The sequence below is a fragment of the Pan paniscus genome, chromosome 5 (assembly GCF_029289425.2).
Source record: "Pan paniscus chromosome 5, NHGRI_mPanPan1-v2.0_pri, whole genome shotgun sequence".
NCBI classification, from domain to species: Eukaryota; Metazoa; Chordata; class Mammalia; order Primates; family Hominidae; genus Pan; species Pan paniscus.
This window is the reverse complement of record NC_073254.2, coordinates 32,167,949-32,183,523: the sequence shown is the minus strand read 5'-3', so window position 1 is coordinate 32,183,523 and position 15,575 is coordinate 32,167,949. Positions and strand designations below refer to the sequence as shown.

The 15,575-nt window shown below is 41.6% G+C and overlaps 1 protein-coding gene across 3 annotated transcripts in view; it reads right to left on the bottom strand.

Annotated features, from left to right (window-relative positions):
- Window positions 1-15,575, bottom strand: part of CAP2 (cyclase associated actin cytoskeleton regulatory protein 2) — a 163,065-nt gene that overhangs the window by 39,536 nt on the left and 107,954 nt on the right. For 2 of the 3 annotated variants that reach the window (XM_008976774.5, XM_034961506.4), the window contains 3 exons: window positions 11,029-11,172; window positions 10,615-10,700; window positions 4,393-4,498 (listed from right to left, as the gene is read on the bottom strand). The exons of the other annotated variant lie outside the window; for it this stretch is intronic. In XM_008976774.5, the coding sequence (XP_008975022.1) occupies window positions 4,393-4,498; window positions 10,615-10,700; window positions 11,029-11,172 (336 nt within the window). The remainder of the gene's footprint in view (window positions 1-4,392; window positions 4,499-10,614; window positions 10,701-11,028; window positions 11,173-15,575) is intronic. 3 annotated transcript variants of the gene reach the window in all.

The window sequence follows — 15,575 nt, the reverse complement described above, 5'->3', positions numbered from 1 at the left end:
TTGTGCTATGGACTATGCTTTGGAATCTTTAAGTAGTTTTTAATAATTTAAAAGAAATTTGATTTTAAAATTCAAAAATATAATTGTTATAATATACTTTTTAATAGCTGCCCAAACCTTGGAAGAATAAGATAAAAAATCAGGAAATATATTTCTAGGCATATGTTTTAAAGCTTGACAAAAGATTTTTAATCATTTTTAATATCTGACCAAAACTTTATCATTTTCTCTTCCATTAGAGAAGTGAAGTAGATGCTTTGCTTTTACCATTTTGAATAGAATATTCCCCTGGCATATTATGTGAGCGCATAATATGTATAATATAAATAACAGCTGTCATGGCAATCCATGATGCCTGATGTGCTCTATGGATCATATTTATTTTGTATAAATGTAACACGTTTTATAACTATTTATTTATTTATTTATTTATTTATTTATTTTGAGACCAAGTCTCACTCTTGTTGCCCAGGCTGAAGGGCAGTGGCATGATCTCGGCTCACTACAACCACTGCCTCCCGGGTTCAAGCGATTCTCTTGCCTCAGCCTCCCAAGTAGCTGGGATTACAGGTGCCCGCCACCATGCCTGGCTAATTTTTGTATTTTTAGTAGAGACAGTGTTTTGCTACGTTGGCCAGGCTGGTCTCAAACTCCTGACCACAGGTGATCCACCCGCCTCAGCCTTCCAAAGTGCTGGGATTACAGGCGTGAGCCACCACACCTAGCTTATAACACATTTTTAAAAATGTGAGATATGACTCACTAGTGGGGTCATGAAATCAATTTATTGGGTCTCAGCCAGAATTTTATAAGAAATGAAATAAAAAATAAAATATCTGAATGTGTTGTACATAGTAAGAGCAAGTATTGTTTTGTGAAGCTTGAACATAATAAGTATTCACTTTAGAACAAAGGAAAACAGCTACATTTATATTTTTCTGTAATTAATAATCAATTCTCTTTTATATTCATAAACACAATTACTCAGCTTTGCACATTGCATTAAAGGTATTCAAACCATTTAAAAGTAATTTTCTATTCATTTTCCATGGGCACCATTAGAGAATTAACAGGCTAGCATTTGTTGACACTATTTTCCATAAATGGATTCTCATTCCTCTGGCATTTATCTACCATGAAATAATAATAGAGCCAAGGGCTCCTGATTTTCATTTTACTGTTCTCTAATAATGATCTATCACCATGGCAAAGATGTGACACTTTCTCTTTATGATACATGGCTGTACAACAAAACACTATCTCATTGGAAATCGATAAAAAATAATTCCAATTAGTCTACATAAACACCCATCCATATCCACACATACCCTTACTTATTAAAACCCTTCACATGTTTTTGAACTCTCTTCTCAAAAGTCACAATGTTGTGGTCAGGAAAAAAAAAAAAACAATCCACTTAGTTGTATCTGGCACTGTGCATTTCAGTGCTATGGAGAAAATAGGCAAAGTAGAATATAAAAAGAAACATCAGTCTTGAAGGGTCGTGTTAACATTGGTATAAGTGTTGGAAAACAAATGTAGAAGGCCCCACACTCTCTTGAAAAACCACAAACTCTCCTTTGGCATGAAGCCTGCTTACTATACTGACAGGGACATCCAGCATGGAGGGTTAGGTGCTGGGGTACTGCTTTCAGGACAGTGAGTTTAACCTCTGAATGGAATTCACAAAGAAGCTGTTTCATTCAAGTTAACATTAATTTCTTTATTTTATTTTGATTTCCATATGTTTTTGGGGAAGAGATGGCGTTTGGTTACATGAGTAAGTTCTTTAGTGGTAATTTGTGAGATTTTGGTGCATCCATCAGCTGAGCAGTATACACTGTACCCAATTTGTAGTCTTTTATCCCTCAGCCCCCTCCCACCCTTTCCCTCAAGTCCCTTAAGTCCACTGTAACATTAATTTCTAATGGAAAGGAGTTTCCATGAAAAGCAAGTGCAGAGATTCAAAAGGGCAAGAAACATTCTAAGAGTCCCCTCATGATCATTTAGTTCAAACCATTTACTGAGCACTTACTCTGTGCCAGGCACTATACTAGGGGCTGGAGACAAGAGATGAGTTTCCAATCTAGTGGGAGAGTCCCAAAAGCACACAGTAAAGCACCATTCCACATGCTAAGGATATGACTGAGGTATACTCAAGATGCAAAGGAGGCAGACAGAGAGCAGAGCCAGTCAACCCAGATGGGGAGCTGATGGAGATCAATGGAAGTTTCTTAAAGAGGTGATGTGTGAGGTGAGTCTTGCAGAAGAGGTAGGGGTACCTCCCCGGGGGAAATTAGGTTATACAGCAGGATATAGGTTCAGGACATTGCAATAAAGGTTACACAATATGAGTTCGGTAAATTTTGAAACAACATCAATTTCATTTGGTGCAATCCAAGCACTGGCTTTGTTCAGGATACCACAAGGAGTGAGGGGTTGCTGGAACACACGGTGAGACATGGGAGAGGATGTGAGAGATAAAGCTGAAAGGGGCAAAGGTCAGCGCAACATCTCACATGGGAATTAAAGTGGGAACAGACACAGGCTGTGATCTTATGCTGCTACTAAGATACCAAAGTCCTAGGATCGCCTAGGTACTCAAAAATACTATTCAATACACTTTAGAACACTAAAAGAGAAGTTAAGAACATTTAAAGGACATTTTAATCATAATTCCACCTCATTAAAATGACATCTATCTTGTTCTTTTTTTTTGGAATAATTTCAACCTTTACTTTAGGTTCAGGGGATACATGTGCAGGTTTGTTACGTGGGTATATTGTGTGATGCTGAGGTTTGGGGGTGTGAATGATCCCGTCACCCAGGTAGTAGGCACAGTACCCAGTAAGTAGTTTTTCAGTCCTTGGACTCCTCCCTCCATCCTATCTCTGGCAGTCCTCAGTGTCTGTTTTTCCCGTCTTTATGTCCACGTGTACCCATTATTTAGCTTCCACTTGTAAGTGGGAACACACGGTATTGGCATTCTGTTCCTGAGTTAATTAGCTTAGGATAATGCTCTAGCAGCTTCCATGTTGCTGCAAAGGACATGATTTTGTTCTGTTTTATGGCTGCATAGCTTTCCATGTACACCTGTCTTCAAACCTTCTTGTTCCCTTCAATTTCTATCACACATTTTTTTTTTTTTTTTTGAGACAGAGTCTTGCTCTGTCACCCAGGCTGAAGTACAGTGGCACTATCTTGGCTCACTGCAACCTCCGCCTCCCGGGTTCAAGCGATTCTCTTGCCTCAGCCTCCTGAGTAGCTGGGATTATGGCGTGCACCACCACGCTCGGCTGTTTTTTGTGTTTTTAGCAGAGACGGGGTTTTGCCATGTTGGCCAGGCTGGTCTCGAACTCCTGACCGTGGGTGATCCACTCACCTTGGCCTCCCAAAGTGCTAGGATTACAGTCACCGTGCCCAGCCTCTATCACGCAATTTCTTAACATATACATCATCTTAATACTCATAAACTTTTGCAATTGACTTTATCACTTAACATTAACTGGTAAAGCATTTTAATGGCTGTAGAGTGTTTCATTGCATTCTTACCATGTACGACTTAGCCATTTCCTTTTTTGTTGTTGTTGCTGTTTGTTTGAGATGAAGTCTCACTCTGTGGCCCAGGCTGGAGTGCAGTGGCACGATCTAAGCTCACTGCAACGTCTGCCTCCCAAGTTAAGTGATTCTCCTTCCTCAGCCTCCCAAGTAGCTGGGATTACAGGCATGTGCCACCACACCCAGCTAATTTTAGTATTTTTAGTAGAGATGGGGTTTCACTATGTTGACCAGGCTGGTCTCGAACTCCTGACCTCAGGTGATCTGCCCACCTCGGCCTCCCAAAGTGCTGGAATTACAGGCGTGAGCCACTGCGCCCTGCCAGCCATTTTCTTTTCTATTTCTTTTCTATGTTATGTAGGGAGCTCCGAAATTTCTCCTACCACAAATGACATTTCCATAAACCGTTTCTACATGGGCTTTTTTTGGACAGAGTTTTGCTCTGTCGCCCAGGCTGGAGTGCAATGGTGCAATCTCGGCTCACTGCAGCCTCTGCCTCCTGGGTTCAAGCAATTCTCATGCCTCAGCCTCCTGAGTAGCTGGAATTACAGACGTGCGTTACCATGCCTGGCTAATTTTTATATTTTTAGTAGAGACAGTGTTTTGTCATGTTTGCCAGGCTGGTCTTGAACTTCTGACCTCAATGATCTGCCCAGCTCAGCCTCCCAAAGTGCTGGGATTACAGGCGTGAGCCACCGCGCCTGGCCCTCCGCATGAACATTTAATCTTACATTTTCCTTGAGGTAAATTTTAAGGCGTGAGATTACTGGGCCACAGGGTGTATATATAGTTATGGCCTTTTTTTACACACTTGGAGGAAGACCTCGTACTCACTGTTTTGCTCCATGTGAGGCCCGTGGTGTGGTGTTCCTTGATGTATGCTTGAAGTTCACTCCAAATGTTCAAATATGACTTCACCCAATCCACATGACGCAAATCACTTTGTTGTGAAAGAGAGTTGAAGAAAGCAGAGTTAGGATCTAAAATAAAATTTTAAAAAGATTGTGGGGGCACATGGTTATCTAGTGACTAGGGGCCCTGGAGCCCGGAGCAATCGTCCTTGCAGCCCAGGCACCGTGAAGGGCTTCAGAAGGGAACCCTGGGAGGAAGCTGGCCCAGTACTCTCCTGAGGGGAGGCGGCAGGTGGCCAGATGCCCTGAGCTCCGGGTATGGAGCAGAGGTACCACAGAGAGGGGACCCGACAGAGCTAAGTTGACTTGAGTAGGGTGTCCTTGCACTGTCCCAGTCAGCCCTCACGTGACGGGGGCGTGGAGGGGAGACTGTTTCTTTCTGCACTGCTTCTGATGCAAAATGAGAGACAATATACTCCCAGGAATGAGAATGGTATTAAAAAGAAAAAAAAAGTCATTGGGTTCATTTTATAATAATTCTGTTGAATTATTTGGTTAAAAGTATAACCAAATTGGAGAATTTTAGCCATTATGACTGACAAAGAAGTTGGTATAGGAAGAAAATTGATCTCTTACAAACAGGTAACACCCCTTACTTCTAAAGGGACATTTACTTAAATTCCCTTAATTTAATACTTTGAATGACAATACAAACCAGGCAAGGCATCACCAGTATTTTTATCTCTATTTTATTGAACCAAGGGCTAGTAAAATGCTTACCTTTTATAATGGGATTAACATACAAGATTGAAAGAATTGTTAGAAATATTAAACTTATAGATAGGTAAAAATAGTTGCATTTCCTTTTGGCAATTTTTACCTATAATATATTTTTTCTCACTTATAGAAGTCAAGGTAAATGCAAAAATAATGACATTTGAGTTAAGAAAAATTTAATTATGTTCCTGGGCCATTAATCTGAAGATAATCATGAATGGAAATCTCTATTATTAAAGCTCTTGTAATAATGACTTGTCTCTAGACATATTTTGTTTTCCTTGAAAAGCCCTAAAGTACCACCAGCATGTTTAGAATCCTATTGTATTAAGGCATGCCATTTAGAAAGAGTGAAATTGGGAACTGAAGTCATAATTATTCACTCCACAAATAGAAAAAATGTGAGTGTGGTTTTGTTCTACATTTTTAGATGTACTGATTATATTCATCAAATGTATGAAAAATCTCATTGTCGCTTTACCTCACCTTCACAGTCAAAACTCAAAAACTAAGTGTAGCTCCAACGGTCTCTCTTGTTAGTTTCCTAAGTCTGTAGGGTCTTGTAAGGGTCTTAGTACAGTGCCTAGCACATAGGAAGCAGTATACACACAGCTATTATTAGAGCATGAACATTACTTCAGTATAAATGTACACACATATGTCTATGTTTATATGTGTATGTACATACAACACACATGTATGTTTGTGGACATTATAGAAATAGCATGTTGACATTCAATATACTTTCTTTTCTTTTTTTTTTTAGAGACAGGGTCTTGCTCTGTCACCCAGGCTGGAGTGCAATGGTGAGATCATAGCTTGCTGTAGCCTCAACCTCCTGGGCTCAAGTGATCCTCCCACCTCAGCCTTCCAAGTAGCTGGGACTACAGCTACATGTGCGCCACCATGCCCAGATAATTTTTAAATTTTTTTGTAGAGATGGAGGTCTCACTATGTTGCCCAGGCTGGTCTCGAACTCCTGGCCTCAAGGTATCCTCCCTCCTCAGCCTCCCAAAGAGCTGGGATTACAGGCATGAGCCACCATGTCTGATTCAGTATATTTTCCATTAAAAAATTTAACAGTGGATGAAGTTCAAGTCTATATGGGCAAATTCTTTTTTTTTTTTTTTAACCAATGCAGTATTATTTTGACTTGAAGAACGTTCTAGCAAAACTTGTAATAAGGACTAAGAGTATGGTGCCCTTTTACCTGAAATCAGTCTTTAAGGGGTAACAAATTGAGCAGGACCCAAATACACATTAGGAGCTGCAAACCTATCTTCAGTTTTCATATACTCTGGAAGAAGCTATGGTAGGGGAATGTGAATTTTAATGATTATGACTCAGAGAGGCCACACCTCTATAAAGCTAAAATAAATGACTTGCTCTATTCATATATTGAAAGAACCAGGCCGGGCGGGGTGGCTCACGCCTATAATCTCAGTACTTTCGGAGGCCGAGGTGAGTAGATCATTTGCGGTTAGGAGTTTGAGACCAGCCTGACCAACATGGCGAAACTCCATCTCCACTAAAAATGCAAAAAAATTAGCTGGGTGTGGTGGTGCATGCCTGTAGTCCCAGCTACTCAGGAGTCTGAGGCAGAACTGCTTGAACCCAGGAGGCGGAGATTGCAGTGAGCTGAGATCGTGCCACTGCACTCCAGCCTAGGTGACAGAGCGAGACTCTGTCTCAAAAAAAATAAAAAAGAAAGAGAAAAACAGCCAATGAGCAGTCAAGCTGGTGGTAAGCGTTGCACAGATACAGATTTCACTGCTCACAGTCCTGTTTAAACCTCAAGGAGGTCTGCCTTTCTACTCCTCTACCTACGGTCCTACTGCCCAGTGGGCAGCAGTGACTCACAAATGACTGCGACACAGAGACGGCACCGCGGGCTTGAGTCCACCGGTAAATGGGTGTTGCATGGTGTGGAGTATGCTGCTTAGTCCGCTTTCAGAAGCTCAAGGGTGACCTGGGAGTGCTTTGACTACTCCTAGCAGTAAAACGAATGCATTTGCACTTCCAGCTGCATTTCTTCGGCTTCTTGTATAGTCTTGAGGTGGTCCACTGAGCTTAACTGAGTCATCTTTGGTACTACTGGAAGTACATTTTCTACTTAATTGCTAGAGTTAACACTGAGGGGCAAATACTGAACCCTCTTTGTGAACAAAAGCATGTAGAAAAGCCCAACCCTTTTGACTATGCTGCTACCTGGGGAGAACCCCTCACACCCACAGCCCAACATATACTCAAGGAGGGACTGGGAGAAGGACAGGAGCTGATGAACTGAGATACTAATTAAAATAGTCTTCAAGGGTGGAAGGTAAAAAGGCAGAAACCTAGGTAGTGCTTGAGCTGTCCTCAACTGGCATGTGTAGGTGTGTGTCTGTATATCTGGAACAAAAGAAGTCACCATGGGTGTATGTTCATGCTGTCATATGATATCCAGGTTTGGGAAATGAAACTTGCTCTTTTCTGAAATGTTATTTTTATGTCAGAAGAACAGACCATCTTGCATTTCTGATGCCTTTCTCATGCGTGCCGCACAGTTCTAAAGTATCTAATACAACACGGCAACATTTGGAGGCATATCATTGGGCACAATTGCCTTGATGCAAAAAGTCTGTAACTGAGCACAACTGTTTTAACCAAAGTTTTCTCGGGGTGGGCAGAGCCCCTAAGAGGAAAAGAGGCGCACTGAAGACCCTGGAATTAGGTGTTCTGTCTGCTAAAGCTCCTCTTCCTAAAAGCAACATGGAACGACTAAATTCTGTGAGGGGAGTACAATGGCTGTTTGTTTTTCTTTTTGTTTTTTGAAATAAAACAGCTTTATTGAAATATAATTCACATCCCATATACTTCAACCATTTCCAGTGTGCAATTCCATAGTTTAGCTCAGGAGAGTTATCACTCAGTTGAGCAATCACCACCACAATCAATTTTAGAACATATTCATCACCCCCCAAAAGAAACCCTATACCCATTAGCAATTACTCCCCAAAAGGGAATCATTACTAAAAACTTAAACTAAAAACTTTAAACAAAACCTTAAATTTTAAAAAGTTTAAGTTTTCCCTAAATTTCTCCAGCCCTAGGCAACTGTTAATCTACTTTCTCTTTCTATAGATTTGACTATCCTGGAATTTCATATAAATGTAATCATACAATATGTAGTCTTTGTGCCTGGCTTCTTTCACTTAGCACAATATTTTCAAGGTTCATCCATGCTGCTGCCCGAATAAAAGAATGAAGTATCAATACTTCATTCTTTTTTTTTATGGCCAAATAATATTTTATTGTGTGGATATACCATATTTTATTTATCCATTCATCAGTTGATGAACAATAGTTGTTCTCATCTATTGGCTATTATGAATAATGCTGCAATGAATATTGTGTACAAGATTTTGGGTGAACATATGTTTTCAGTTCTTTTGGAAATACACCTAGGAGTGGAATTGTTGGATATGGCTCCTTTTTTTTTTGAGATGGAGTCTCACTTTGTCACCCAGGCTGGAGTGCAGTGGCACAATCTCAGCTCACTGCAACCTCCGCCTCCCGGGTTCAAGTGATTCTCCTGCCTCAGCCTCCTGAGTAGCTGGGATTACAGGTGCCCACCACCACGCTCGGCTTTTTGTATTTTTAGTAGAGACAGGGTTTCACCATGTTGGCCAGGCTGGTCATGAACTCCTGACCTCAAGTGATCCACCTGTCTCAGCCTTCCACAGTGCTGGGATTACAGGTGTGAGCCACCACACCTGGCCTGCTTTTTATAGTAAAAAAATATTGTTACATAGTTCTTAACTTGAGGGATGGATGTATAGGTATTTTTTTGTATTGTAATCCTTAACATCTCGTGTGTATTTTATAAATATTCTTTTGTATCTACTCAATATTTTTAAAAATAAAAAAATCTACAAAAAAAGTGATGAAAATTTTGAATATGTAATATTAATTAATGGCCTGGAAATATACTAGGTATTTATCTATATATTTTATGCAATTTTTCTATATTCCATATAAAATTTGTCTTATATTGTTGTAGACCCTTTTCTTCTGGTTCTAATTTTCAGATCTGCATTAGTAAAATAAAGGAGTGAATTGAGGCCAGGCACAATGGCTCATGCCTGTAATCCCAACACTTTGGGAGGCTGAGGCGGGCGGATCACGAGGTCAAGAGATTGAGACCATCTGGCCAACGTGGTGAAACTCTGTCTCTACTAAATATACAAAAATTAGCTGGGCGTGGTGGTCGCACCTATAGTCCCAGCTACTTGGGAGGTTGAGGCAGGAGAATCGCTTGAACCCGGGAGGCAGAGGTTGCAGTGAGCCAAGATCGCATCACTGTACTCCAGCCTGGCAACAGAGCGAGACTCCATCTCAAAAAAAAAAAAAAAAAAAAGAAGGTGAATTGAAGCAGTAATCCAATAATGCAGGTTCTTTAATTTCCTTCCACCTGAACAGTCTGGGTCAACACATGAGACGTCCCCAGGTGCCTCTGCATTTGCTGACCAATGGTCACTTCTGCTGCTGCCATCTAAGAGCTCAGAGGGAGATCCACTCTCAAGTCCAGGGCCAGAAGCAGGTAGAACCTTGTTGCTCTTATATTTGCCTCATCCCTTCCCTTAGTTCCTAGGCACCAGCCACATCACATTTAGCCAGCTGTTTAGAGTACAAGGCACGACCTTATCAGAGGGGGTGGAATCTCACGATATCCTTTAAATAGTTTAGGACACATTTTCCTGGATATTTCTTCAGCTCTGCCATGTCTCCGTTTGGGCCTATTTTCTATTCTGACTCCAGTTTAAGTTACTCTGGGATCTATTACTTGTGCTGTCGAACGCAAGGTCCTTTCACGCTGGTTCACCAGGCAAAGCCCCTTGGTTTAGACTCATCTATACTTTCAGCAGCACTCTGAATGGCTGCTAGTCTTCCAGGTGTCTCTGCGTACACCCCAGTTGTATTTCATATTAACTGAGTCTCTGGTTTCCTTCTCACTGCTCTGGTTTGTTGTTTCACCTCATTTCTGTTCTTGATTCACACTTCATTTCCTGATTCCTCCTCTCTTCTATAGCTCACCCTCCAACTCTACTTTGATCCATGTAAAGGTTCTGTACCATACAGGGTTGTTCCATCACCAAGCTCTCTGATTATTGTGGGAATACATAAGATAGTGACATGCATTCAAGTGGGGAGAGTTTATTCATTATGAGAGAACTGAGGCAGACTTTCTAAAACCCATATATTATCTGGATAATTGATTCCACTTTCCACTTGACTTTATCTGCAAAGATTAGATTTTCCTTTAAAGTTTATAGTACATTAGTGTAGAGCCTTGGAAAGGAATCAGTAGTTAACTGGACTGAGTTTTAGGGACAAATGTCTAACAAGTAATCAACTGAAAATTTGGTGAGTAAAGGAAGGTACGTACCTGTGTTTGTAGTCCTTTAAGACCCTGTTAGTGTAAAAGGTGGCAGCGTCATTCATCTCCTTGACATAAGGACCAGGTTTGGGAGACTGAGAAAACAGGACCGTCACCCAAGCATAGAAGGAAAAAAAAATAGGATAAGAAAGAAAATGCCTTAAAGAAGAAGAAAAGCAATGGAGACGTGTGGACTTGAAAGTGGGAGGCACATGTTGCTCTGTAAAGGTTGATAAAAACACTTTCTACAGTATCTCAGAACAGAAAGCTTGAACTTTAAACAGGGTAGGAGAAAGCGGATGCATTCAGCCTAGGAAGAAGCTTCCTTCAGTGCAAGGAGCGTGAAGGTAGCTAAGCTGCTAGTTCTCCTAAATACTCCAAACGTGTGATGAGGTGAAGAGGCAACATTGCACCTGGACTCACCACAGCTATCCATCCAAGGGCAGGGATGCTTTCGCTGACGGCCGAAAGATGATTAAACATGTTACTCCCCCGGTTTCTCTCTCTGAAAGTTTGGATTTCCTGAATCTTTTCCGATATGGGTTTCAGAAGTGCGGCCACGTCATTCTGTAAGCAGTCAAACATCGGGGGCTTTTACTACAGACAGAGCAGATGCATAGCACCTCTATCCATGTTGGCCTAAGCAGGAGAATTCAGGACCTGCCGTCTGTTAAGGGGTCTAAAAGAAACATATAATCATCTTTGAGAACAGCATGCATTTGTTCTTGGTTATGGTAATGCCGTGCTTTTACTGTCTGAAGTATGAAAATTGCAGATATTTTTAACATTATTAATGCTGTGGCTTAAGATGTGGAAAAAACCCAGCAGTATGGCATAGCCCCCATTTTGAAGACTCCTTCATGGAAGACAGTGAAATTGAGTGTTGATCATTTATATTTCAAATGGCAAATAGATCACACACCACAATAATCCTGGTATAAAGTTAGGTGAGACCGGAAGGTTAGTAAAATGACTTCATCCTATTCCTGTGGAAAATGCTTTGGGAGAGGCTTCCTGGTTTCACCACAGTTGCCATAATCCATGTGAAAAAGTGGAAATCTTTCACTGAGGCCCCCCCCGCAACCCTTTTTTTTTTTTTGAGATGGAGTCTCACTCTGTCCCAGGCTGGAGTGCAGTGGCACGATATTGGCTCACTGCGACCTCCGCCTCCCAGGTTCAAGCAATTCTCCTGCCTCAGCCTCCTGAGTAGCTGGGACAATGGGTGGCTGCCACCACACCCAGATAATTTTATTTTTAGCAGAGGCGGGGTTGGCCAGGCTGGTCTTGAACTCCTGACCTCAAATGATCCACCCACCTCGGCCTCCCAAAGTACTGGGATTACAGCTGTGAGCCACCACGCCCAGCCCTTTTTAAGAAAATGTGATGGCTTATCATATTTACAGTGACTTTAGTCTTTGTTGGCATTCTACATTGTCCCCAGTCCACTTCGTCTATGGCTACAGGTCACACTCAATTCTGCTAATTCAGCAACCGACTTCTCCATTCATACAAAAATGACTTTCAGAATTACATGAGCTGGCTGGGCGTGGTGGCTCATACCTGTAATTCCAACATTTTGGGAGGCTTAGGCGGGAAGATCGCTTGGGGCCAGGAGTTCAAGACCAGCCCGGACAACACAGCAAGACCCCACTTCTACAAAAAAAAAATGTAAAAAATGAAGTGGCTGTGGTGGTGTGCTCCTGTAGTTCCAGCTACTCAGGAGACTCCAATCCTGGGAGAGTTAGAATTTTACCCAGGAATTTGAGATGCAGTGAGCTGTGACTCACCACTGTACTCCAGCCTGGTGCCAGAGTGAGACTCTGTCTGAAAAAATATGTAAATAAGTAAAAATAAAAAATAAAAAACAAAATGACATGAGCTGAGTTATAAAGTATCTCGGAGCTAGATTCTCCAGAATACCACAGTTGCTTTAAACATCTCCTCATCTACATCCTTAGCATTCTCTAATTTCTCTAGGTGTGTTGAAAAGCAGATACAAGGTTGTTTATCAGATTTTTGTGTGTGCTCCAAAGAAACAGCAAAGGTCCTGTACTTCAGCTCTGTGGAAGCAGTTAAAGAGCTTTAAGCAGTATTTTAGTAAATCTTGTTTGCAGGAGGTAAAATAGAAAAGCTCCTTACAGCTCTTTAATTTCTGAGATTTCAGAGCAATGGTTCCCAGCCTTGGCTACATATTAGAACCACCTTGGGGTTTTTAAAAACGACTAAGGCCTGGGTTCCACCCCTAGCAATTCTGATTTAACGGGTCCGGGGGTGGCCTGGGTGAGGGCAGGGGGAATTGTTTAAGCTTCCCAGGTGATTTCAATCATTGCTGCAGCGGTGGCTTCACACCCCAGAGGGCAGTCATTTCTGCCACGGACAGCAAACTATTAGGAAATAAATTATGTGCAGCTGCGGTAGCTTTTAGACTTTACCTCTCCTTCTAAACCCCTTTATATACCCTCCTCTGAAAAGAATGTTGAATGTAAGGGCTTTGGAATTAGAATGGCCTTGGTTCAAACAGCTTTGGTGCCTATGGGGCCTTGAGCAAATTACTTAATCAGATCCTTAGTTTCCTCATCTATAAATCAGAGAGAATACCTACCACCTACAGGCTACAGGAGATACTGCATTTTAAAGCCCTGGCACGTGGGAGGTACACAATAAATAGAAGTAATTATTATTATTTCCATGATGCAGTTAACTCATACCAGAGGTAAAAAGGATGTTGTCCCCTGTAATATGTGATATTCATTTGTTTAAAATAAATATGCATTCAAGATATGAGAAGCTCCAAACAGACATCTATATAGATTAACAGGATTTTAGGATTCCAGGAGTCTAAACTGGGTCACCTAGTTCAGCTTTTTGACAAATCCAATAGAATAGGTCACAATTAATATTTAAAAATCATGAAAATAGATTAGAATAGAAAATATCAGAGGGCATTCACATGTAATAAGGATGGATATTTTGGTATTAAACACTTGTTTTGGTTATGAAGTGTGTGTGTGTGTGTGTTTGTGTGTGTACTGGGTTGCCAAATAAAATGTATTTCTTTTTATGGATCTAGCCTAAAAGTTTGAGAAACATGGCCATAATCCAATTCTCCTATTTTACATATGGAATACGAGCTCAGAGAGGTTAATTGACTATGTCAAGACCAGCTAGCAATGATTAGTGGAGCTGGAACTGGAAGCTAGGTCTTCGGGGAGGCCCTGAGACAATTCTCGATACTGGGTGCTGAGAAAAATATGGTTAGTTCTCTACATACAGGTTTCTTCTCTACCAATAAGACTAGGGAAAGGTGTTAGAAGAGATTAAGAGCAAAGGTTCTAGAATGAGACTTCTTGGGTTCAAATCCTTGCTCCACAGTGTACTCAGCTCTGGGACTTTACACCAATTACCACACTTGTCCAAGATTCCCTTGTCCCATCTGCAAGCTAGGGTTGACAACAGTACCTGCTTCACAGGGATGTTAGGAGGAGTAAATGAGAGAACATGTCATGCTTGGTAAAGGGTCAGGTATACTGTGGGTGCACAACAGGTGGCTGGTTTTCTCCAAGGTATCTGCCAGTTACAAAGCCTCTGATTGGCCGAGTTCACTGACTAGCTCTTTCCCATCCCTTATATGCAAACACAAGGAGAGTGGTTTCCTAACTGACACATGCTGAGGGACAGAGGCACATTTCTGTTTGGGGGAAACAAAGAAATACAGGGAAAGAAAGCAAAGTGCTCTCAAGGTTCCCAGTGGACTTTTTAGCTATCCATTACTGAAGGAGGGGAAAAACAAAAACATTTGCTGCAGAAGCTAGTCAGCTCTTGTGGAAAAGCCATGAATATCTTCCTGTCTCCTCTCTTTCCCTTCTGACCACTACAAAGCAAAGGGCTTATGGATTTGGTGAAAAGACCTTGAATCAGAGTTGTTAGGGACTGCACTCTGTGCACCTGCCCCACAACCAAATTCATATGCTAAAGCCTTAACCCCCAGTACCATATTTGGAGAAAGGATCTTAAATATGGTGGGAATGCAACCATATTTGAAGATAGGGTCTTTAAAGAAATGATTAAATTAAAATGAGGTCATTAGGGTGGGCTTCAATCCAATATGACTGGTGTCTTTTTTTTTTTTTTTTTTTTGAGATAGAGTTTTGCTCTTGTCGCCTAGGCTGGAGTGCACTGGCACGATCTTGGCTCACTGCAACCTCCACCTTCCAGGTTCAAGCAATTCTCCTGCCTCAGCCTCCCAAGTAGCTGGGATTACAGACACACGCCACCACACCCAGCTAATTTTTGTATTGTTAGAAGAGACAGGGTTTTGGTTTCGCCATGTTGGCCAGGCTGGTCTCAAACTGTGATGTGCCCGCCTCGGCCTCCCAAAGTACTGGTATTACAGGTGTGAGCTACGGCACCCGGCCTGACTGGTGTCTTTATAAGAAGAGGAGATGAAGACAGAGACACACACAGAGGAGGCGTGGGGAGAGACCAACCCTGCCGTCACCTTGATCCTGGACTTCCAGCCTCCAGAACTGTGAGGAATTTCTGTTGTTTCTAATCTACCTGTCTGTGGTACTTTGTTACGGCAGCCCTAGCAAACCAATGCAGGGGTAATGGCAGTTCAGGGACTCCTTCCCTCCAAACTCTCAACAATAGAACAAACAAAAACCCCTCTAAACACTCCTGGCCCCAAATACAATTCTGTCATGCTTGTTTGTTAATGGCTGCCAAAAATCAGTTTTAAATACCCTCCCTGGAGCTTCATTCTTTAGAAAGCAAACATCTCCTTCTTTGGGGGATTGTTTTCAGTCCAAATACAACACCTGATCAAAGGTGTGGCATCAGTTTCCCCAGAAGGCAGCTGATTTTTAATGATGGCAGAACTACTAAAAAAAGCATCCTAATTTTCTCCAACAATTTGCTAAGTCATAATGTTTTTAATGTAATGACATTTTTGAGAAAGGCCAGAATATCTG